The sequence below is a fragment of the Notechis scutatus genome, chromosome 2 (assembly GCF_049901735.1).
Source record: "Notechis scutatus isolate UNSWTSFEM ecotype Mainland chromosome 2, rNotScu1.2, whole genome shotgun sequence".
In the NCBI taxonomy this organism is placed as follows: Eukaryota; Metazoa; Chordata; class Lepidosauria; order Squamata; family Elapidae; genus Notechis; species Notechis scutatus.
Window position 1 is genome coordinate 156,419,140 of NC_142010.1, and position 24,393 is coordinate 156,443,532.

The following is a 24,393-nucleotide window of genomic DNA, read 5'->3' on the forward strand; positions in this document are numbered from 1 at the left end:
TATTATTATTATTATTAATTATTATTATTATTATTATTAGGCTTCTTTTTCCCCACTATTTTTACTTGGAATTACAATTGGTTATTTTACAAGTGGATTAAGGTCTAGAAGAACCTGAAGATTTTGAAGTGTCTGAAATGAGTAGGAAACTAACAGCGGCTGGTCCTTCAACTTCTACTTCTTCCTCTTCACCATCGGGAGGACAACACTCAATACAGACAATGTTACAGCAAGAAAAAGAACAGGAAAAGGTGACACTGCAGATGATTATGCAAGGAATACAAAATATACAAATAAGAACAGAGAATATTGAAAAGAGAACAGAGAACATTGAACAAAGAATAGGAAAAACTGATGAAAAGGTGGAGAACATTCAACAAATGATGATGAAGTATGACGAGAGATTCCAAAAAATTGAAGAAGATAAACAAAGGGATAAGAAGATTGGAGATATTGATAGCAGATTAACTGTGGTTGAACAAGATAAAAGTGGGATGTTGAGATGGGAGATGGACAGATCAGAATTTTATCTCAGATTCCAAAACACAGAGGAAGAAAAGGGACAAAACCTAGCTGAGATAATGACAGAAACTTTGGTTGAAGCTCTGGAAATAACCAGAGAAGATGATGGATGGAACAAACGAGGTTTATCGAGTTTTCACAAGATATGCAGTGAGAAATAACTTACCGAGAGAAGTTCACATCAGATTTACAAAGAAAGCCATTAAAACGCAAATATTGCAAGTGGCAAGAGAGAAAACATTGAAATATAAAGATAAGGAGATTGTGGTCCTGAAACAAGTACCCAGAAGAGTGAGAGAGATGAGAAGAGAATACTGATTTCTGACCAAGATGCTACTTAAAAAAGAGGTGAATTATAGATGGCTGATTCCAGAAGGTTTAATGTTCACATGGCAAGAACAGAGACATAGAATTGACTCAATTGAGAAAGCTTAATTGTTTTACACAGAATATTTTGGAGGGAAAGAGGAGGAGACAGAAAAAGAAATGTCACTAATTGAATTCCAAGACGGCTGCCAAATGGCAACTGAAAATGAAGAAGGTGCAGTAGGTGCAAAGGTGGAAGTCAAAGAACAACGTGAACCAAGATCTATGAGAGCTGCTAAAAGTAACTACAAAATATAACCAGGGAAGAGAAAAAACTGATTACAATTAACATAAATGGACTTAACTCAGCTGTTAAAAGAAGGAAAACTTTCCATAAATTAGAGAAATTAAAATTTGATATAATCTGCCTACAAGATGTACATATCAAAAAGCAACATGAACAATTGCTGATACAGCCAAAATTAGGGAAAATATTTACTTCTTTGACACAATGCAAGAAAAGAGGAGTGGTTTTATACATTAAAGATATTATCCCAGCGAAATTGATCTATACCGATGACGATGGAAGATTACTAATGGTGGAAATAATGGACAATAATATGAAAACACTCCTGATTGCAATCTATTCCCCGAATGACAATCAAGAAGAATTTTATAGAAAACTACATATGAAAATAATCGAACTGGACTATGCTAATATAGTTATGATGGGAGATTTTAATGGAATTGTAGACAATAAATTGGACTATACAGCACAGAAAACAACAAAGCAAAACAGAAAGACTCTCTCTAAATCTTTTTTCACAATGATAGATGAAATAAATTTAAAAGATACATGGGGAGAAAGAAATGCAAAGACTAAACGATACACCTTCTATTCAAACAGACATTTATCATGGTCCAGAATAGATATGATATGGATGTCAACAGAATTGTTAGCTAATATCCAAGAAATAAATATTGAAACAAGTACTTGGGCAGATCACAATCCAATGACAATTAAATGGAAAGGACAAAGAAGATCTAGATGGACGTTAAATAATGCTATATTAAAGGAAAAAGACTTCATACAGAGGATGGAGAAAGAACTGGCCTTTTTCTTTAGAGAAAATAAAAAAGAAGATATATCAATGCAGAACATATGGGATACAATGAAGGCATATGCCAGAGGCTTGATAATAGACTATACAAGGGAAAGAAATACCACAAAAAGACTAGCCTCTAAGACATTAGAGGATGAGTATAAAGGACTTGAAAAAGAGCTACAGAAAATGCCACAGAAAAAGGACATTAAGTTAAAAATGGATATAATTAAACATAAAATGGGACTAATGGAAAAAGAAGAATTAGCACAGAAAATCAGAGGTGTGAAACAGAACTATTTTGAAGATGCAAATAAACCAGGTAGATGGTTAGCATATAAATTGAGAAAGGAGAAAGAATCAAGGAAAATATTGCAATTAATAGATGATCAAGGCCAAGTTTGCTATGGAAGTAAAGAGAAGAAGGAAATTATACGAGACTATTATGGGAAACTATACACACAAGAGAATATTGATGAGGAAAGAGTTAAACAGTACTTACAGAATGCTCATCTACCCCAGATACCTAAAGAGATTGTAACAATGTTAGAAAGCAATATAACGATGATGGAGTTAACTGAAGCACTTAAGAAGCAAAACAATGGAAAGGCACCAGGCCCAGATGGACTTCCGGCAGAATTTTACAAAACACTACAAGAATCGTTGAACCTTCCATTGCTAGAAGTTATGAATGAAGTTATGTTAAAGAAGAAAATACCTAAATCATGGTTAGAAGCATATATTACACTTATCCCAAAAGAGGAGGCCGATCTATTACAAATCAAGAACTACAGACCTATCTCCTTACTAAATGCAGATTATAAAATTTTTGCTTCAATATTGGCAGAAAGACTTAAAAAAATACCTAAGTAATTTTATCCACCCTGATCCAAATGGATTTCTGCCAAAGAGATAAATAAAAGACAACATGAGAGTAATCTTGGACACTTTGGAATATTACGAGGCACATCCTGAAAAACAAATGGCTTTGATATTTTTAGATGCACAGAAGGCATTTGATAATGTGAATTGGCGATTCATGTTACTACAGTTGGAACAGATGGGCTTTGGTAAAAAATTTATTCAAGCAATAGAAGCTATATATCATAACCAAACAGCAAAGATAATGATAAAGGGAGAACTGACAGATTCTATTGATATAAGAAAAGGAACAAGACAAGAGTGCCCACTGTCACCTTTGTTGTTTGTGTTAACTTTGGAAGTGTTAAACAGAAATATTAGAGAAGAAAATGATATAAAAGGGATGAAAATTAAAAAGGAAGAATTTAAGCTGCAAGTATTTACAGATGATCTGGTTTTCATTTTAGAAGACCCACTAGAAACAGCATCAAAATTGATAGAAAAGATAGAGGTATATGGAAAGGTGGCTGGTTTGAAAATAAAGACAAAACAAAGATTGTGACAAAGAATATGTAAAAGGAAGAACTGGCGGATGTGTTAAAAATCCAGGTCACGAATAAGATCAAGTATTTGGGAATACATTTGACAGCAAGATGTAGTACACTAAAAGAGAATAACTATATTAAACTTAAGCAGCAGATAGCGCTAGATTTGGCGAAATGGGAAAATTTACAACTGTCATTAATAGGGAGAATATCAACAATCGAGATGAATATATTACCCAGAATTTTATATTTGTTCCAAACAATTCCAGTTAGGCTTGGAAAAGATTATTTTGAAGATTTAAATAAAATTGTGTTGAAATATATATGGCAAGGTAAGAAAGCGAGAATAAAGTTAAAACTTTTGCAAGATGCCAGAATAAGAGGATGATTTGGTTTGCCTAATTAGGAGTTGTATTACCAAGCTACAAATTTGATGTGGGTTAAGGAATGGTTAACATTAAGAAATACTAGATTGTTGACATTAGAAAGACATGATCTGTTGTTGGGGTGGCATGCTTTTTTATGATACAAAGGAACTAAAACATGGGGGTATTTTAGAAGACATTATATACGGGAGTCTCTGTGGTTAAACTGGGAGAAGACTAAAAGGCAATGTTATTTGAAAATTCCAGTCTGGTTATCGACTATTGAAGCATTTTCCTATCCTATAATATATAAAAAGGAACAAACAGTTAGATGTGGTGAAATATTGAATGAAAAGGGTGAACTTAAATCTATGCAAAAATTAGAGGAACAAGGTATAAAGATGAATTGGTTTTCATATGCACAAATACATTCAAGGTATGACAAAGATTCTAAAACAGAAGGTTTCTATGATAAACCGACTGATTTAGGTAAGATTTTAACAGGTACTGATGAAAAGGTGATTAAAAAATTGTATGGATATTTATTAGAAATTAAACAAGAAGAAGAACAAGTTAAAGAAACTATGATTGCTTGGGGGAAGAATTTTGGATATGGGATTGATCTAGAGAAATGGCAAAAATTGTGGTCTCAAAATTACAAAATGACAATGTCAACAGCATATAAAGAAAATTTGTATAAGATGTTTTACAGGTGGCACTTTCCCCCAACAAGAATAGCAAGAATGTTCAAGAACAAATCTGAAAAATGTTGGAAATGTCATCAGATACCTGGCTCATATTACCATATGTGGTAGACTTGTGTGGATGCCAAAAAATATTGGACTAAAATCCACACATGGTTGGAAAAAATGACAAAAAAGCATATAGACTTGAAACAGAGATATTTTTATTGGGAATTTTACCTGAAATATATAGTAAAGAATTGAAATATCTGATTGTAAATGTACTAACAGCAGCTAGGATTGTATTTGCCAAAAATTGGAAAAATGAGAAAATACCATCACAGGAGGAAATTATTAAGAAAATATTGGAATGTGCTGAAATGAGTAGATTGACATTTGAAATCAGAGAACAAGATGATAAACAATTTTATAAAATTTGGGATCTATTCCATCAATGGTTAGACAATAAAACATGGTAATGAAATATGTAGATCTTTAGAAAATAATAAGTATATAAAGATGTATTTTTTTTCTTATTATATCTACAAAATGATTGTAGGATAGATTTGAGATGATCATATGGATTGTCATAAAACAAATTAAGTAAAACATGGATTATCTCATTAAACATGAATGAATAATAGTATAGTCAAATGATTAACAATGATATTAATGTATTTAATATTTGATTGACAATATGAGAAACATATACAATGTAATTGTAATTGAAGACTACGAAATGGAAGCACAAAAAAATTTGTAGACCAACCGACACACTGTATGTATATATATGGAAGATGGCTTGATGTTTTTATGTTTTGTTTGTCTGTTTGTCTTAAAAAACAATAAAATTTAAAAAAAAAGAAAATAAAAAAAGAAAAATTAAGCAGTACAGATTCTTCATATATACTTTAAAAACAATTAATGCAATCAAATTGTGTAACTATCATTTTACTGTCCGTCAATTGAAGGTACAAACGAATATATTTTTCATATTAAAAGGACTGTAATCATGTTCTTCCTTACTATATTTGGTTATATTTCCTTGGAAACTATTTGATTTTTAAGTGGCCAACACATATTGATTTTCCCCCCACAGTTAACAGCATTTTTAGGATGCTAAAACTATATACTTGCTTTTGATTTAATTAAAAGTGAGATGGAAACTTAATCAGGATTGACTAACTAGGTAAAGGAACTAACAACAGGAGGAAAAGGGAAGTAACAAAGACAGAATTGGCAGAGACAGATATGAAGATAAGCAACACCAAAAGGTAGTGAAAGTCAAACTGCAGTTTCTTTGATGTACAGCAAACAGGACATCTACATACTGTATATGTTTCACAAAATTTGAGAAATCTGAATATTTTATCACTCACCTCAGGTGAAGAGTGGACTTGTTGCACACCATGTACAGTCAAAGCTATGGATCCTCCTTTGCTAGTTTGTGGTGTATTCTGTACCACGAGTCGCTGAAATAATTGGCATAAAAAGTCCTGATTATCTTTAGAAGAACTATGATAAGTTGGACTCATTAAGAAGCAAGACTAACTGGTAAGTTGCTATATTCGTTGGGCCAAGCTACCTATTCACATACATTCAGTAAGTTGTGCCAAAAACTGCTTTATTATTTGCCTCAATTTACACTGATGCTACAGATTGTCCCCTGTGTACATAGAAAGACACTATATTATATACATATGCAGGAAAAATGTTCTTTAAAGACTGCCCCAAGTACATCTGTTTTTTCTCAGTTCCAGAGGGCAGTGAACAAGACCAAGCTTGATAAAAAAATATGTAGGCTGTACCCAAAGCATCCCCCAACTATAGGCAAATCACATCTTGTTTTAACTTTTTCAAATAATAAAATTCTTTTTTTCTGTTGGAGGCAGCAGTTGCCCCACTTATATTCTATAGTTTAGGCAATTAAAAAACCATGCTTATGATGTACTTTATAAGTTTATAACTGTTTGCTGTACTTGCTGCATGCTTCCTTGTTTTGGATCCATTTGTATCTCCTCTAATTCCTCTTTAAACCTTTCAAAAAAGTATTGTCTTTTGTAAGTTGGAACCTCTGTTGCTTAAAAGTGAAGATTACTCATTTCAGTTATCCCAACAAAATTATATTTTTCTGTATAGCAGTCAAAAAGTATACTGTTCTTGCACAATATGGATAGATATATCTTTGAACTCAATTATTTCTTAATCATTAATCCCAATTTCAGTCCTGAAATATTGCCAAACATGATCTCTTGTACTCTTCCTGACAAAGCGCACAATTATATATCTTGATACATTTCAGAATTCTGCATATCTTGTGCTAAATCTATATACTCTGTCCATTTAGACACTCATGACTTCTTCATCCCATTCCAAAACTTTTGTCAAAAGATTCAATAACCATCTCTTTGATGGATTCCAGATTCCTCTGGAAAAGTCTCAAACAAAATTATCTGTCTTAATTCCTATGGTACCACACCACCCCAGCTCAGCTCCACCGTGCATGCACGAGCGCCACCCTCCAGCCAGCTGGTCTTCGGGTCTCTGTCGCGCATGCATGGGGGGGCAGGGCTGGCAGGGGGCAGGGCTGCATGTGTGGAGGGGTGGTGCACACATGCGTGGGGGGGAGTGCCTGGCATTTGGGGTATGCATGTGTGCACGTGCGCATGTGTGCGCATGGGCTTTGGGCAATCGGGGATCAAAAGGTTCGCCATCACTGTCCTAAGTGGTAAAGTCATTAAGCAGGTCACATGAACATGACTTGCTGCCAGCTACCCCTTGACTCTCCTTTTTGGAAGCCAGCCATGAAGGTGGCAAACAGCAATCATGACCGTGGGACAATGCAAATTCTGTAAATGCGAGCCAGTTGCCAAATGCCTGAATCATGATCATGTGATTGTGAAGACTTGTAACGGCCATAACTTCAAGGAGCAGTCATAAGTCTTGTTTTTCAGCACTGGTATAACTTCAAATGATTGCTGGTCAAGGGATCAGCAAGTGTGACTACCTGTATTACACTTAAATGAATGAGCAAATCAAAATTAAACCAGATACCATTAACAGGGAGCTGATCCTAAAACTGCATTTCAGTCTATGGTTCTATTCTCCTCGAGAGAAGAATTTCACAGTATGAGACAGCTACTTGGTCCTCAGCTGCATCTGGATCTCAAGGCAGTGACAATAGCAAGAGGAATGTGGTTATATAATTATCTCTAATGCCTTTTGTGCTTTACATCAGGTCATTCTTGAAAGAGTGTCCACAAACATCTGTTCTCCGCACCTTTGTCAATTAGACTGATGCAAAATATAGGGGCCGTATTATCCTAATGTTGAAAAACCTAAACTGGTTGCCATTATGAACATGATTTAAGATACTGGTTTTAATATTTGACATTTCTACTTTTTCATCTGTATAAAATAATTTAAGACTTATTTCTTCATGTATTCATCTTAATCATACTTTAATTCTTTTCTTAATCTCTTTCAGCATTATATGCCTTGGTCTTCCTCTCATATGAAAATAATGAGGCATTAATCAAATAAACTAATATGCATTTTGTGGAGACTGTGAAAAGTGTTTTATTACTTTGTGATCTTCATAAAGCAATTCATGACATTTCTTGCAATAAACATGTTAGCTTGAGTTAGTACCATAATGCAACTACATTTCATATCCAAAACAGGACTATAATTACATCACATTTTTACAGCAACATATGAAACACCTGAATAATGTCCAGCAGGCAGGTTGCTGGACAAAGGAGAACGCTTCAACCCATTTCCAACTGTTTGTAGCAGCATCAGTAAAAGAAATGAGACTCACCTGTGGGGGAACTTGCACACTTGTAAGCTGCAGAGGAGATACTGTTCCAGGTTTTGTTTGTACACTGGCTTGAACCAATAACCTCTGCAAATAAGAGAACAAGATTAAAAAAAGACTTTTAGCCTTAATCACTCTCATTATTTTTCTTACTCAGAAATTGGGAAGTTTATTGAATAGTAAAGCCAATATAGTTACTTCTCGACTTATGACCACAACTGTGCCCAAAATTTATGTTGCTAAGTTGAAACAGTTGTGAAGTGAGTTTGTCCCATTTTATGACCTTTCTTGTCACAGTTGTTAAGTGAATCATTGCAGTTGTTAAGTTAGTAACACAGTTGTTAAGTGAATCTGGCTTCCCAATTGACTTTGCTTATCAGAAGGTTGCAAACATGGTTGGTAACATGGCCCCGGGACTCTGCAACCGTCATAAATATGAACCAGTTGCCAAGCATCCGAATTTCTATCATATGAACACGGGGATGCTGCAGTGGTCGTAAGTGTGAAAAATGACCATAAGTCACTTTTTTCAGTGCTGTTTTGTAACAGTCAATAAACAAACGGTTGTAAGTTGAGGACTACCTATAAAATATTGGTATTTGTTATTTCACGATATACTGAGGCAAGTTGAGTGAAAACCCATCGATCTCAGTTGAGAAAGCATTTCAGAAAAAGGCCACTTTCAATTTGAGATCACCTGATTTCCTTGACAAAATACAAAACAGTTAAGCAGAGGGTGGGGTGCACAGGGAGGAATTCATAATGAATTGGACTATACAGTTTAGTACAGGCAGGATCTCTTTTAAGGGCCATTTGAAATCTACCCTGCAATAATGCATGTAGTAAAGAGGGTGTTTTTCTCAGTGTCCGCCTCATCTGCACTGAACACAGTAACTATGTTTCCTATTTCCAACACCTTGTCTAACAAGATGTGGATGGAGGAAAACTGGAACTGATGGAGGCTCAATGTGAGCAACCTTCAAAATTCTTTGCAGGCAAAGTCATGGAGTTATTTTGATTTAGACTCCAATTTGGGGGGCAAATCATCTGAAGATAACCTTGTCAGATTCATATAGATCCTTTTCAGCTTGATGATGTGAAATGAATGTGCAGATACTACGGGGCCACCATGTGTGTGCTTAATCCTTGCCCCACCGAGTAGAGTCAGTGTCAGACTGGGACTGGTTCCATGGTTAAGGGAGGTGATTAATGCAGCTTTTAGTATGGTACACGTCCCTATTCTCTTAAATGGACTTTTATAAGACCTTTGCTGAAAAAAGGCCTTCCTTGATCCAGAAAATCTCATTATTGCATTCTAAGGGAAAATGTTTGAGGAACCAGTAGCTCTGTGTGTGTGCGTGCATGTGTGTGTGTGTATGTATGTGTATATATACACATACATAGACACATATACATATATGTGTATTCACACACACACACACACACACACACACTTCAAATATATATTTTAACTGGAATTTTGTTCAAATATATATTGGACTGTTCTGATCATTTTAGCTTAAGATCTACATCAGAAGATGATGCAGCCAGGTGCAAACGTGAGCTAGTTGTTAAGCAACCAAACTGATCACATGATCATGGGGGGGGATGGGGACAATGTTATGGTGATTAGAATTACTTTATAAGCTATAAAGGGCCCTTTCCAAGGCCATTGTAACCTTGGCCCATCATTAATGAATGGCTGTTAAGTCAAGGATCGCTGTATGCTATTCGCCATTTACGTGTAATTGCTAGGGAGATTATCAGAAGTTCTGTACTGTCCTTGGTATACTATTGACACCAGTTCTTTTTTTTTTTTTTCTTATTTTTCCGATTCCAAAGAATTAATTGGTCCATTTGTATGTTACTTAATTTTGATATTCAAAAGGATGAGAGAGAGGAATGAAAACTAGAGAAGAATAGAAGTGCCTTTCCAATAGCTGCCCCACCTTGTGAAATACTCTCCCCCGCCAGCTCCCCTAGCTTTTCAGAAGGCCATTAAGGTTTGACTCTTTCCCCGAGCACTGGAGTACAGTAATGGGAGCCCTTGGATGGCTGTTGGGGCAGGGAAGACTGAGGTGCTTGGGGTGGGGGTGGTTTTTAGTTTGTGTTTTCATTATTTATTGGTTTTTATGGTTTGCAGTTTTATTGTTCTGAATCACCCAGAATAGTGCTCCAAGTTGAGCAGCCATACAAATCTTTTAAATAAGTAAGTAACATAGAATTGCTGTTTGTAAGGAAAAAGCTGGACTCTGGGACTGAAGTGAGGCTTCTTCCAGTAGTTGGAGTTGTACAGAAATAGAAGGAGCATGATCACAAATTACAGTTAGTGAGCCAAGTGTGACCCTTCCTGAACAGGCTGCCTTAGCAATACTTATCTGCCTTGGTTACAACTTGTCTTCATTGACAAGTGCAATGAGCTGTATGCAAGTTATTCTTAAAAATAATAGGTTTCAACTCTAGTATAAAATATCATAAATGACTGTCAGTGAAAAGTATAGTTATTATATGATATTTGCACTAGCTACTAGTTGCATTCCAACACAATCCAATACATTGATATCGACTTTTAAAGCTATTAATGGATTGGCAGTATAACTATTTACATATATCTTTCCAACAATAAACCTGCCTGGCTATTTAGATTAGCAGGTGAGATCTTACTGATCTTTTGAAGATTTTCTTGTCAGTAGAAGACTGACAATTCTCCTGCATGACTCCCAGGACATCGAGCATACTACCTAAGGAAATACATTTGGCTCTCACTCCCTCAGCGGTCAGGTTTTTAATTGTTATTTCAGTGATTAATTCTCATATCAACTGTATTAACATTACTGCAGCTCATATTTTATATTTTTATTATCTTAAACCATCTTGATTATTACAGAAACAAAAAGCTACAAGAGAACCAAACAAACAATCTCCTATTCTTGGCTACTTTGGAGACCAGCTTACCCAATATGCTTTTTGTTTTACTCATTATATCTCATGTTCTTTTACTGTTATGAATCGTATCTGGAAACTTGAGTCAGACTTCCTCTGATTGCTTTAGTACGTATATGTCACATTAATAGCAAGACTCTCAGTTGAGCCGCATACCTGCTGAGTGCCCTGGACTTGCTGAACCACCTGAGTCGGCACTCCTGACTGTGTAGCTGTGGACCCTGGACTGGACTCTGAAACGGTATCGCTGGGCCTCATGGAGCCTTCTATTGAAAGACAGAAATATATATATTAGACAAATTTTCTCAAGAAAACTCCAACTTTGCAATTACATCTCCCCCCCTCCCCCTAAAAAGGAAGAAAAGAGCAGAAAACTGAACTCATTCTCTGAAGTGAAGGAACAACCAGCAATTTTAGTATTTATTCAACACTTAGGGGCATGTGACCAACAGGGGTCCTATTCTGTCCCTACAACCTAGCTCTCTCTGAAAAGTTAATATAACTTATTTTCCTACTCCAGGAGGTACACATATCAAGTTATTGCCTCATATTTTGCACTCTAACAAGGGATTCAGGATCCCTTTTCCCAGGTTGAACTCTTGCTGACATGGGTCTAGGACAACTCGTCGCAGCCAACTTGCTGCAGGACAATTCAACACAGCCAACTTGAAATAGGACAAAATGCCGTGGGACAAAGTTACCCTAATATCAAAGAAATGGTGGAATAGAATTATTAAAAGAAGGAAACAAAAGGACAAAAAAAGGAAATGTGAATGACAAAAATTAAAATTAAATTGAATTGTTTAATTGTCCCGTCGCAAGTTGTCCCACCAAGAGTTGGCCATGGCAAGCTATCCTGCAGCAAGTTGGCCATGGTGAGCTGGTGTGGGGAGTTGGAGCAACGAGTTGGCTGCACAGAGCTGTCCCATTCCATGCTGACACTACTCTCCTTCAGAAGCAGCACAAGAAACTGAATTACTTGTAAAGGTAGGGTGACTCTTCTTTTGAAGGAAAACAAGAAGAGATTAGACTAATATCACTTGGGAAGCCTTTAATTTGGTTTAGGTTTGGTCTTCGAAATGGCTTACTTCAGCTCTATAATTTTATAACTACATATGTTTATCCAGAGTTTTGGGAGTAAAATATTGATATTGTATTTTTTTGTTATATATTTATTTGTATCCATATTTATTATTTCTATAAATAACTCAAAGAGGTGAACATATCCAACACACCTTCCTCCTCCTATTTTTCCCACAACAACCCTCTGAGGTAGGTTGGGCAGAGAGAGAGAGTGACTGGCTCAAAGTAACCCAGATGGCTTTCATTGACAGTTCATACTGACAATTAAAATACGCAGAGCACCCAGCTCTTAAAATGAGAACAAATCATATTATTCAAATATAGCAATTCATTTTCCTCACAAGAACACTGTAATCTCTAAGCATGTTTTTGAACTAAGATTGCCTTAGGCTACAAATGCACAGTTCTTATTGAGAAAAGTCTATATGTTGAGATCTCTCCAGAATGTTTTTGTTGGAGCTGTTTATAATTACCAGCAGTCTGTCATTACTCTTTGTAACAGTAATAAAGCAGTCCATATATATTTACCCAGAAATGAAGATTACTTCCCCCACTACATTGCTCCTTCATCACATAGTCTCATATTTAAAAGCTGTGCAATATTTGTAGTGATAAAGCAAATGTATCTCCTCCCTTTATTTTAGGAGCTCCTTAAAAGTTTTATTGTATATATTTATTTATTGGATTTAAATAAAAAGAATCAGCCTAAAAGGACTCCAGGCAATATATAGCACCCGATTAGATAAAAATGCCAAATCCAGTCTGAACATCTGGCTGACTGTGTGACGAACTATAATCAATAATGCTCAATAGAAATAAAATTTAAAAACCCAGGCTACTGTTCCGCAATCTTCAAAACCTCCCCCCCACCCAAAAAGTCAGGATTTCACAAGCCTCTGGAAGTCACAGGATTGGGATCATCAACATCCTTCGTTAGGCTCTATCATGGGAGGGAAGATGGCCTCCAACTATGCCCCAGAAAGGAAGAGACTTTCAGAAGGCGCCTTCTGGCCATCTGGACTGGCTGGGCAGGAGTTATCTGGGAAAGTTGGATCTCCTAGACATCTCTTAGATTGAATACACTTTTAGTAAGCCAATTGGTGCAACAATGCTAATAGTAACAACCCAAACCTTGCTTACTCTACTCCAGCAAAGTTCTGTATTTTTTTAAACTTAATTTTTTATGTTTTTTAATTTATTTGCCAGATGTTTCCTTTCTATATCCATCCCTGGAAACATGTTTTTTCTAAAGGCAAATAGGAATATAGCTGTCTCTGGTACAGCAAGCTTACTTCTCTCTATGCATCTGCAATTACATCAGGATATCAAGCTTCTGGCTTTCATCTACCCTCCATGATATTATTGTCATAAACAATTGTTTTCTATTTTCTGAAGATGCTACCTTTCATTTCCTTCCAGATTTTGAGATATAATCTGAAGCAGTGCATACATTTCTTTTCCATAAGCAAGGATAGAGCACATGGTTCAAAGAACTACTATGACAATCAAGAAGCTTTCTACGCTGAGAGCAGAATCTTCTGCTTTGAATAACTTCTTCTATGCTGTAACTCTGTTGGCCCCAATGGGCTTGCAAGAGAGCAAAGGCAGCAGTTGATTTGTAAAGGATCTATCTCTGATAGAGGCCAAGCGGTACTAAGCAGAAATCCCTTCAGAAGTACTTACGATCAAAAGGCATTGCATAAAGGCAATCATAATACATGATGAAGCTCCTGAAAGGTTTCAGCTCTAACTGCTGTTTTCCTTGAAAATAAAACAGGCAAACCTTTTATAAACTGGAACCTTGGCCAAGTAATCCCCATTTGTTCCTACTAAAGCTTCCAGGCAGATTGATTGCGAATAAACATTCGCATCAGAGTAGGTACATTTGCTGTTCTTCTCAGGATTGGGTGGCGGATGCCGGCTGTTCACCTGATTGTAATCGCAAAGGAGCAGTTCACATTTCATGGGCGTCTCATTTGACATGCTCAACAGAAGGGGAGAAAGGGCAGAGGAAGACACACTGGGCCAGCTGCACTGGGCTTCTGGATGCATTTGAGTTCTTAAAAAATACAATTTATTATGCAGGATTTCAAAACTGTTCCCTTGAAGTTACTCTTGCAATGTAAAGAATGATCAGCATAATCAATATTATTGTGCCAATGGCTGACTTGAGAATTGTTGAACTTCTCAGGGAAAGACCAGTTCCCTTCAATTCATTGAAAGAATTAACATCTTGTAAAAGGCACTTTTCACCCTCTGTGACATCTAGACACATTAGAATTTGTAATGGCAACAACCATCCATTCAACATTTCTTGGAGACTCCAAGGTTTCCTAATATGTGTTCCCAAAACTGGTTCCAGTTTTGGAAAGCATGAAAATCCTATATATTCTCTTATCTCTCATAGCAGACAATTTTATATTTAGGGTAGAAATTCTCACAATGTCATAATGAGCGTCTCTGATATGAAAATCTAGATAAAAAATTAAACTTACTTGAAAAATGATCAAAACAAGTCACCTGGAAATAACAGTTATTGTTTAAGATATGAAAGCAAATAGATGGAAGCAGAGTCAGAAAAGACAGAAGAGCCTGCTAACAATATGTTAAAACTGCTTGAAGCAGACTTCAGATTTTAGGGACAGAATTTGACAAGACTTTTTACTCCATAAGGAATGCCAATGGACAGAAATGACCATTTATTTACTAAGTCTGGTTTCTTGAATCATACTATTGGTCACTGGCATTACCTCAATGTGCAATAAGGAGACACCTCAATTTAAATTATTTTTGAGATACCAAGGAACCTTTATCTCCTGTGAAAGTTGCAAACTTAGTTTTACATTTTAGGTAGAAATAGTCTTTTCTGATTTGCAGACTACAACTGAAAAAGTGGGTTGTGTCTTTTGCATGAAAATACTTGTGGAAAGGGAGTGTAAGTATTTAAGTCATAAGAACATAATCTAGAGTATAGTTGTTGATTGGTAAATTGTTTTAATAAAGGTGATGTGCTTGCGTTCCATATGGGAACACTTGGAATCATATTAACCCATAACTGGATGGGAAGAAACAGACTTTGGCCCATCCTGATAAGACTAAATGACTGTGGCTGCTTGGCCTCTAGGATCAGGGACATTTCCATCTTTGGTTTTGGATGGGGCTGCACTTCCTCATTTGAAAATCTTGGGTTTACAGCTACTGCCTATAGGAGGGCCTTTGCACAGGTACATCTTGTATGCTGGTTGCATCCCTTTATCAATTGAGAGGCCCTGGAGGTAGTCACTCATGTCGTGATCACCTCACAATTGGAGTATTGCAATGTGCTCTACAATAGGGCTGTCATTGAAGACCACCCAGAAGCTATTGCTAATTCAAAGCACGGGGGTGGGAGCAATAATAGAAACTTCTTTTGCGTTTGTGTCACCACTGCTATACAAGCTACATTGACTGCCAGGTAGCTTCTGGATGCAATTCAACAACAATAAATGAGCCATTAGATCCTCTTAGCTTATGAAGAATGCTTGGAAGAAGTCAGCCTTCTTGATGGAAGGGGTGGTTTTTGCCTCCCTTTAAATAGATAATGGCAGGAATCCCCACCCTACTACTGGGCCGTGGCCTGTTCAGAATTGGGCCGCGGAAGTGGCAGGTAAGCATGCGCGTGCCCACTGCTCGCATAGAACCATCCCCCCCTCCCCAGTCTGCAAAGCTGGACAGGTTGGAGACCACTGAATAATGGTATATGCTCTCATTGCTGGACCCAAACGTTCTGGGTAACTTTTGTTTAGTCTACAATCTTTCCTTCGAGGGATAGATTTTGAGAATGTAGTTGGACTGCACTTTCAGGAGGTCCTTAAAGAAAATGTTTATCTGGACACTTTTCAGTCATGTTTCAGATCAAGCCACAGTGTAGATGTTAGGGATGGTCCATTTGTCCTGATTCTCCTTGATCTCTCAACAGTTTTCAATACTACTGATCATGTGGAATCCTTGATGCTCTCTGAGCTTGGCTGTTTGCTTGCAGAAGTTTCATTACCTGACTAGATAATGTTGGGTAATGAAACATCTACAAACCAACGAACAACCACTCTACAATTCAACTCTGAGCAACATGTATTCTCTTCGATTGAAACCACTGATTGTGGTATCTTTTGCACTATCTATGGAACTGGTACAGTGATTCTCTTCTCTGTGAATAGTTCCAGTTGGTGTCAGCACAAAGGCAGAGATTGAGCCTGAAGCCCCTAATTGTAGGGTGCTAGAAGTCCTGACATTCTCACACCTTTTGTTTTTAACATCTGGTTGAAGTTCTGTATTAATTCAAGGTCACACATTATTTTGGCAATCATGATCCTGGGTTGCCCAATGATCCTGCCAAATTTTTATCCCTATGTCTGGAGTTTATGAGAGGCTGGACGAAGAGAAACAGACCCAAGCTCAACCCTAGCAAAGCTAAGTCACAGTGGACTATTGGATCCCCAATCCTAGAAATTTTCATTTAATACTGGATGAGAAAGAATTTTCCCTTTAGGAACTGCTGCATTACCTAGAGTTTTCCTGGATTTTTGGCTCCTGCTTTAAGAATATCTTACAGGATTCCACAGGCTTTTGTCACAAGCTTTTCTCTTGAATGGAGCCTTATAAATTTAACAAATATGTAAAACAATAAACCTATGTTTATATACGAGTTTGTTTCCTTTTATTCATTGCTCTCTCAGCAGAGAGCAAAGTCAATTCAGCTCTCTAATCAATGTCAATTTAGCACATCCCTTCTAGACATCAATGCTTTTGTAATATACCAAGCATTGAAATTCCTACCTTGGCAAGTCAACATCATTTACTATAAGGCAACTGTGTGAAAGGCAATCACAGCAACATAATCTACTTGAACCTGAGCCAAAATTGTACTTGCAGAGATATGTTAAGTTCAATTCCACCAAAAGAAAGGGAAACTGAGAGTGTGGGTATTTAACTTTAGAATGAGCCAGAAAAGAAAGTGATCATTACCACAAAGGTCATTTTCTTGGCTTGCATGTATTTTGTTACAAGGGCCAAATAGCAAAAATAGGTCAATTAAATGAATTTTGTACACACAGATTTTAAAAAAATATCAATAACCATTTAATAAAACAAAAAAAGCAACTCAGTTGGATTATCTATGGTGCCTTTGAACATTGTATTTATAATTATCTTTCACTTTTTGCAGTATAGCTGAAAATCAGCTGCTGCTTCTACTTGCTGGATGGAAAATTGGTGTAATTCAAAATCATCTGTATCCCAACATGAACGAATTTACCTTTTACTGTCTCTGATTTTCGCCAATGCACATATGAAAATAGAATTCAGCATATACTGAAACTCTTAAACTGAAGGAAGGCTGCTTTATAAAAACAGAATTAATTCCAATAAATCTATACACTACCAAAAGTCTTGCTGTCATTAACTGGGTGAAACAGTGTATCATAGAGCAGCAATTTTTGAATCAAGATACCACCAAATGGGCTAACTTACAGAATCTGTCCAAAATCTACAGCAATGGCTCTCTATAGCAATGATTCACTATAGCAATAACCACTTACTCCTGGTAGAGAAGACCAGGGCAGGGCAAGGGAGATTTCAATGCTCCCTGCCAGATTCCCATAAGCAAACTCAATGGAAAGCCGGCAGGCCATAGGAAACCTTGCCTACTCCCACTACTTTTCTGTATACATCTGAACTAGACTGTGTTGTTTTTCCATGTCATATATGTGGATACATGCATAATTTTGCATTTAATTGTTTGTTTGTTTATCTTGTAATGTTTATGTTAATATTAGAGGTGGAGACCGTTTGAGAGCTGTATGCAACGTAATTTCATTTTAATGTATGCCGATCAGTGTACATTCAAAGTGACAAGAAAGTTTTTCTAAGTCTAAGTCTAGATAAGGAAGTATCAACAGGGCATGGGTTGTCTAGTAAACTGGAGAAGAGAGAAGTACTCTACATTTACAGAGAAAAAAGTCACTATTACAGGATAATCAGTAGCCTATGAATTAAAAGCATTCTCTAGGTCCCTATTCTCTGATCCAGACCCCACCCCAATCATGCTATCAAACACTGTGGCAAGTTGAGAGTTCTTGTTATTTAGTGGTTGGGGAAGCTGCATTAACTTTCATTCCAGCATAACCTCAATCAAAATCAAACAATCACTGTTCGCAATCCTGATCTACCTATCTTTGTGATACTGTGATATTACTAAGATAGCTCCAAAACAAAAACAAAATTCAATGTACAACTTCCATATGCCAACAGATTAACCACCATATTGGTGTTCCCCAAGGCAGTGTTCTAGGACCAACTCTCTTCATAATCTACATAAACGACCTTTGTGATCATATCAAGAGCAATTGCGTTCTCTTCGCTGATGATGTAAAGCTGTTCAATACCACAGACAATACTACTACCCTACAAAAAGATCTAGACTATGTATCTGAATGGTCTAACATATGGCAACTCCAAATCTCAACAAATAAATGCTCTGACTTACATATTGGTAAAAAAAATCAGAAAATAAAATACAAGCTGAATAGTCAAGATCTTGTTGATGACCCAAACTCTGTAAAGGACCTGGGAATACTTACCTCTAATGATCTAAGTGCTAGAGCTCACTGCAACTACATAGCCAAAAAGGCATTAAGAGTTGTTAACCTAATCCTACGTTGCTTTTTCTCTGGTAATATCTCACTACTAACCAGAGCATACAAAACATTTGCTAGACCAATACTCGAATACAGTTCATCAGTCTGGAATCCTTATCACGTATGTGATATTAACACAATTGAGAAAGTCCAGAAGTATTTCACAAGAAGAGTTCTCCACTCTTCTACCCGTTGTAGAATACCTTATGCCACCAGACTCGAAATTCTAAAACTAGAAAACCTCGAATTACGCCGTCTTCGGTCCGACTTAAGCATGGTATATAAAATCATACATTGCAATGTCCTACCTGTCAATGAATACTTCAGCTTTAACCATAACAACACAAGAGCACACAACAGATACAAACTCAAAGTAAACCGCACCAAACTTGATTGCAGGAAATACGACTTCAGCAATAGAGTGGTCAATGTCTGGAATACTCTACCCGACTCTGTAGTCTCTTCCCAAACCCCAAAAACTTTAACCTTAGACTGTCTACTATTGACCTCACCCCTTTCCTAAGAGGTCTGTAGGGGGCGTGCATAAGCGCACCAACGTGCCTACCGTCCCTGTCCTATTGTTTCTCTTATTCTTTTATTTTTCTTATATGTACCCATTTCATATATTCACAACTATGTATACACTTGTACTTATTATCTTGTAAACAATTGACAAATCAAATAAATAAATAAATAAATAAATATCACACACACACACACACAGAGAGACAGAGAGAGAGAGAGAGAGAGAAAGAGAGAGAGAGACTATAAGAAAACAGTATGATTCAGCTACAATATTATACTATTTCAAATAACCTGCTCATTTATCCCAGAAATATCTGCTCTGAGTGGAACAACAATCTGCAATCCCACTTCCTCATTTGAACTTTGCTGGCTTCAAGACATAGCCCTCGCTTAATGACCATTAAAATTAACGATGGCTTCAGAAAGGGTGCTTTATGGTGCATAAGGCACTTCTGATTGTTGCAAAATGTCACCCCAATCCCCTGCATGGTCACATGACTGTGATCTGGTTGCTTGACAATTCAGGAAGTCAATCGAGAAGCCAGCAGGGGAGGATAGAAGCACAAAGGATACAGGGGAGCTGAAATCCTTTGGCAGCTATAGGATGAAGCATCTTGCTTATGGATTTCCACTCTGTGAAAGGAGAGGAGCTAAAATCCTTCAGAGGGGTGCAGAACAAAAGAACTCTGAGATGAAAAATCCTTAACCAAATTTTTTTGCTGAACCCTGGTCATGGAGACACTAATATAATATGCTCTTTGCACAAAAGTCAAATAAAGTTGCACTGAAAATTACTAGGCAGAATTTTTTAAAGTCCTGCCTTTATTATTTTTATAAATAATTAAAAGCATTGAAAATACATAATAATCCTCCCTCTTATTTTTTCCTACAGCAACAATTCTGTGAAATTAGTTGGGCTGAGAAAGAGAATGAGTGGCCCAAGATCATCTAGCTAGCTTCATGTCCAAGGTGGGACTAGTTTGTGCCTAGTTTCTAGCCTGGTGCCTTGACCACTAGATCAAGATGGCTCTTTTTTTCCAGTCTTTTCCCCATTCTTCTGTAATTTTCCAACTCTCTCTAATCTCTGCGCAATCTATAGCAAAAACGAAGTGTAGAAAATTCACATAATACGTGAATGATGGTAGTCATTCAAGCAGCTCAAATGTAAATTTCTGTTGTGACAAAATTCAAATGAAACTAAATATTATCATGTAAATGTAAAAGAAATATGTCATGAAACTTCTCTCATCATGATTTTATAAACATGTTTATATTCATTATTATTATTTTTATTAAATATATTATAGCTATTCATTTCACTAGATTCCGGACAGCTTACAACACTGAAGTAATTCAGTAACACTGAATACTGTATACAGAAATTAAAAACATGAAACAAAGCGTGACAGCCGAGATTAAAAATAATTATAATAATGCATACGCAATTTTTGGTAACAGTGCCAAAATGGTATGCCATTGCTATCTTCTGGTTTGCTGGTTTGTTTTTTAACTTTCTAGTCCTGCCTGCAAGCCCTGGAATTCTCTGGTGGTCTCTCATTCAAGTATTAAAACCCTAGCCCGAATCTGCTCTGACATGTTAGAAGCAGCCTTCCACTTGGGTCAGACAGACACTGAACTCTTAGACTATTTTTAATTATTATTAATGTAAGCAGAAGAATTAAGCAATCTATTATATTACATTTCCAATTGTCCTGGAATCTCACCCTTACAGGTCTGTGCAGGGCTGTGATGCAGAGTTCATGTCATATCTTCTAAAACTTTGTACATAGATTAATATTCTTGGGCTATCATTGAAAATATATAGGAACTATCTATCATAAAAATCTGATTAGTGAAAGAAAGGTTCTGTTGCATACCACACAGGAGGAAGAGATTCTAGTCTCATCATCATACCTAAGTTCTAAATGCAAATCTTCATTGTTGATGCAAGACCCAGAATGAATTTGCTGAGACTATTCTGTATTTGCTAATTCCCTACTCAAAATTTATTTGTAACTGCAAAATCAATACCAAGAGAGCTTTCATGGTCATTCATGAATATGCAGAGAAGTGAAAAATATAGTCACTCGACATAGACATTCCCAGGGGTTTCAGTATTCACTAATTAAGTGTTTGTGATAACTGTATACAATATAACTACTACAATAAGAATTAAGTATATAATTTAAAAAGATGGACACTAATTGTTCACAATAGCTGATGGAGAATTAGAAAATATATTTAAAGACAAATTAAATGCTGGATCTGGAAATCCTCAATGAATGCTTCAATTGACTTTTGCAAACCAAATTTAAATCACTTCTCTCACCTGAGCTTTTAATCATGCATTTCAATACAGTCATACCATATATTTTTGTACATACATATTTCAATAGAACAATTTTAAAATATAGTAGTAAATTTAAAAGGACTTCATGTGGGATTGATGAGATTAAGCAAATTATCATTTGAAATCGACCGTATTCTTCTAGTAAAGATAGACCAAGAAGCTATGAAATGCAAATCACACAACTACAAATTAAGGAAAGCTATCTGGAGATATGTTCAAATTATAAATATACTCAGTTATATAGATATGCAATGGGATCTTCAATGATTATAATATTTGAGGGAAATATTTCACAAATAGGTTTCAAGGCAGATGAAAAGATTCTGTGCTTGAAACAAAGGGAAATATTTCCTAAAAGCTGCCTAGGAAGGATATTGCCAGCTACTATTGTCAGTATTCCCAAACTGGTTGAATCAGAAATATTTGATATTTGGGCTGATTATACTTTTACTTGATAGTCTTTACAGAAGTGGCACTGATAATGGCTTTCACAAGCTCCCCTACTTGAAGGCTGTAAATACCGTATTTTTAGGTCTATAAGATGCACTTCCCACCCACCCCCAAAAAGTGGGTGGAAATTTCTGTGCATCTTATAGAGCGAATGTTGCCAAAGCACCACCCACCACCAGCCACCACCTTTCAGCCTCTGCCTCCCAACAATTTGCCTCCTTGCAGCAAACAGCTGGTTTCCACACATCCCATTTTCATTATCCATGCGCCCCATTTTCAGGTTCTGCATGCCCCGTTTTCAGCCTTCGTGCACCCCATTTTTGGCCTCCGCGCAGCCCATTTTTGGCCTCCACGCGTCCTGTTTACAGCCTGTTCCAGGCGGTGAAGATCGCCCCTACCGCCGATCACTACCACAGCCATTCGGTGATTGGCAGCAATCGGTGGTGGCGGGAATGCCTGGCACCTAGAACAGGCTGAAAATGGGATGTGCGGAAGCCAAAAATGGGTCACGTGGAGGCCGAAACGGGGTGCGCAGTGGTGGCGACAATCCCTGCAGTTTGGAACAGGTGATAGGCAGTATTCCAGGAAGCCGATCTAACCAATCAGCTGCTTGTGCTAAATCAGGCTGTGCTGAAGGTGACCAGGCTGTTTGCTATTTGCTGAAGGAGGCAAATTGCTGGGAGACAGATTTTTTTTTCTTGTTTTCCTCCCCAAAAGCTAGGTACATCTTATAGTCTGGAGTGTCTTATATTCTAAAAAATACAGCAAATAAAGTGCATTTAATCTCTCCAAATGACCGCTCTCATTTTTTTTCCTGACAATCTCCCTACTTTCCTTCACCCCTTAAACACTTACCAGAAACAGTTACTACAATGTACTGCTGTGGCGCAGGCGTTGGTGTCTGCTGTCCAGTGGGTGGAGCCTGTGTCTGAGAAGTTGGGATTTCTGTAACATACTGTTTTGGGGTTGACTGCTGCTGTTGCTGCTGGGCACCTTGCAATTCTGCCACATACTGTTGTTGAGTTGCTGCTGCCACCACCACTGGTGTTGTTGTGTTTGCTGTTGCTGCTGGCTGTTGCTGAGACTGTTGCTGTTGTTGTGATTGTTGTTGGGCTGCCTGCAATTCGGTAACGTAAGCCTGTGTTGCCATGCCAACAGTGGGGAAAATGATAATAAATAAGGCTTTTTTGCTTCCTTTCGTTGAAGAGAAAAGGAAAAACAAATAGAACAAAAAAGAAAAGAAAAATAATTAATCAATTATAAAGCATTCTACAGAAAGAAAGAACTCCCTACAGTTCTATTCACAGTGATAACTTAATAACTCACCATGTTTAAAATCTAATTACAATCAATTATTGAAAAGAATAGCACTAGGAACATCGATTAGTGCATGTGAAATATTAGTCTGGAAAATGCACAACACTTAAATATAATCTGTAGGACTACTTAAATCATGTTTTTCAGAATTCTTTTATGAAACACAAACCTGCTCACAATCTTCAGAAATTCAGCTTGCTTACAATGTTCATTACAGCTAGTTAAGATAAGGAATAGAGGACCGAGTATGAACTTTAAGACAGAAAATATGCTACAACATGCAAGATTCAGAATAAATTGTTCACTATTTGTCACATTCTGCTCCCAGTGTTTCTGGTTAAATGTGCATAATAATGTGTCTTCACCAATTTTGCAAACTTCCATAGTATTTTGTAGAGCTGTTTTAAAGAACTTTAATATGCCTCTATGGACAATATAAAATCACATTCTATTTGATTTTATGCGCAGACAAACAACATGATAAATCCCAAAAGTGACTATTGTAATCACAACCTAGTATTGGGGATGGTCAAATGCTTCAAACTAACCCCTTTTATTGTTTAAAGCTAAAAGAATAATGGAGAGACAATTGCAGAGAACCTCAACAGCAATGTTTAGTAAATCCTTATTTTATGCAGTGAGGTTGTGTAAAAACCTGCTTCATACATGAAGGAGCATATATGGTAATCCTTGACTTACAACCACAATTGGGATTTCAAATTTCATCATTAAGTGCTGTACTGGTTAATTGAGTCATCATATCATCATATCCAATTTTATGACCTTTTTGCAACTGTAGTTAAGAAAATCACCACAGCTGCTAAAGAATATTTTACAATCTATCTG

At 36.7% G+C, this 24,393-nt stretch overlaps 1 protein-coding gene across 10 annotated transcripts in view; it reads right to left on the minus strand.

Moving 5' to 3' along the window:
• The window catches only part of RFX1 (regulatory factor X1), a 69,205-nt gene that overhangs the window by 35,369 nt on the left and 9,443 nt on the right, over positions 1-24,393 (minus strand). For 6 of the 10 annotated variants that reach the window (XM_087956977.1, XM_026681975.2, XM_087956973.1 and 3 more), the window contains 4 exons: positions 23,086-23,368; positions 11,305-11,414; positions 8,209-8,292; positions 5,765-5,857 (listed from right to left, as the gene is read on the minus strand). In XM_087956977.1, coding sequence (XP_087813103.1) covers positions 5,765-5,857; positions 8,209-8,292; positions 11,305-11,414; positions 23,086-23,368 — 570 coding nt within the window. Of the gene's footprint in view, positions 1-5,764; positions 5,858-8,208; positions 8,293-11,304; positions 11,415-23,085; positions 23,425-24,393 lie in introns of all 10 variants that reach the window. The other 4 variants (XM_087956976.1, XM_087956978.1, XM_087956972.1 and 1 more) reach the window with 1 other exon arrangement.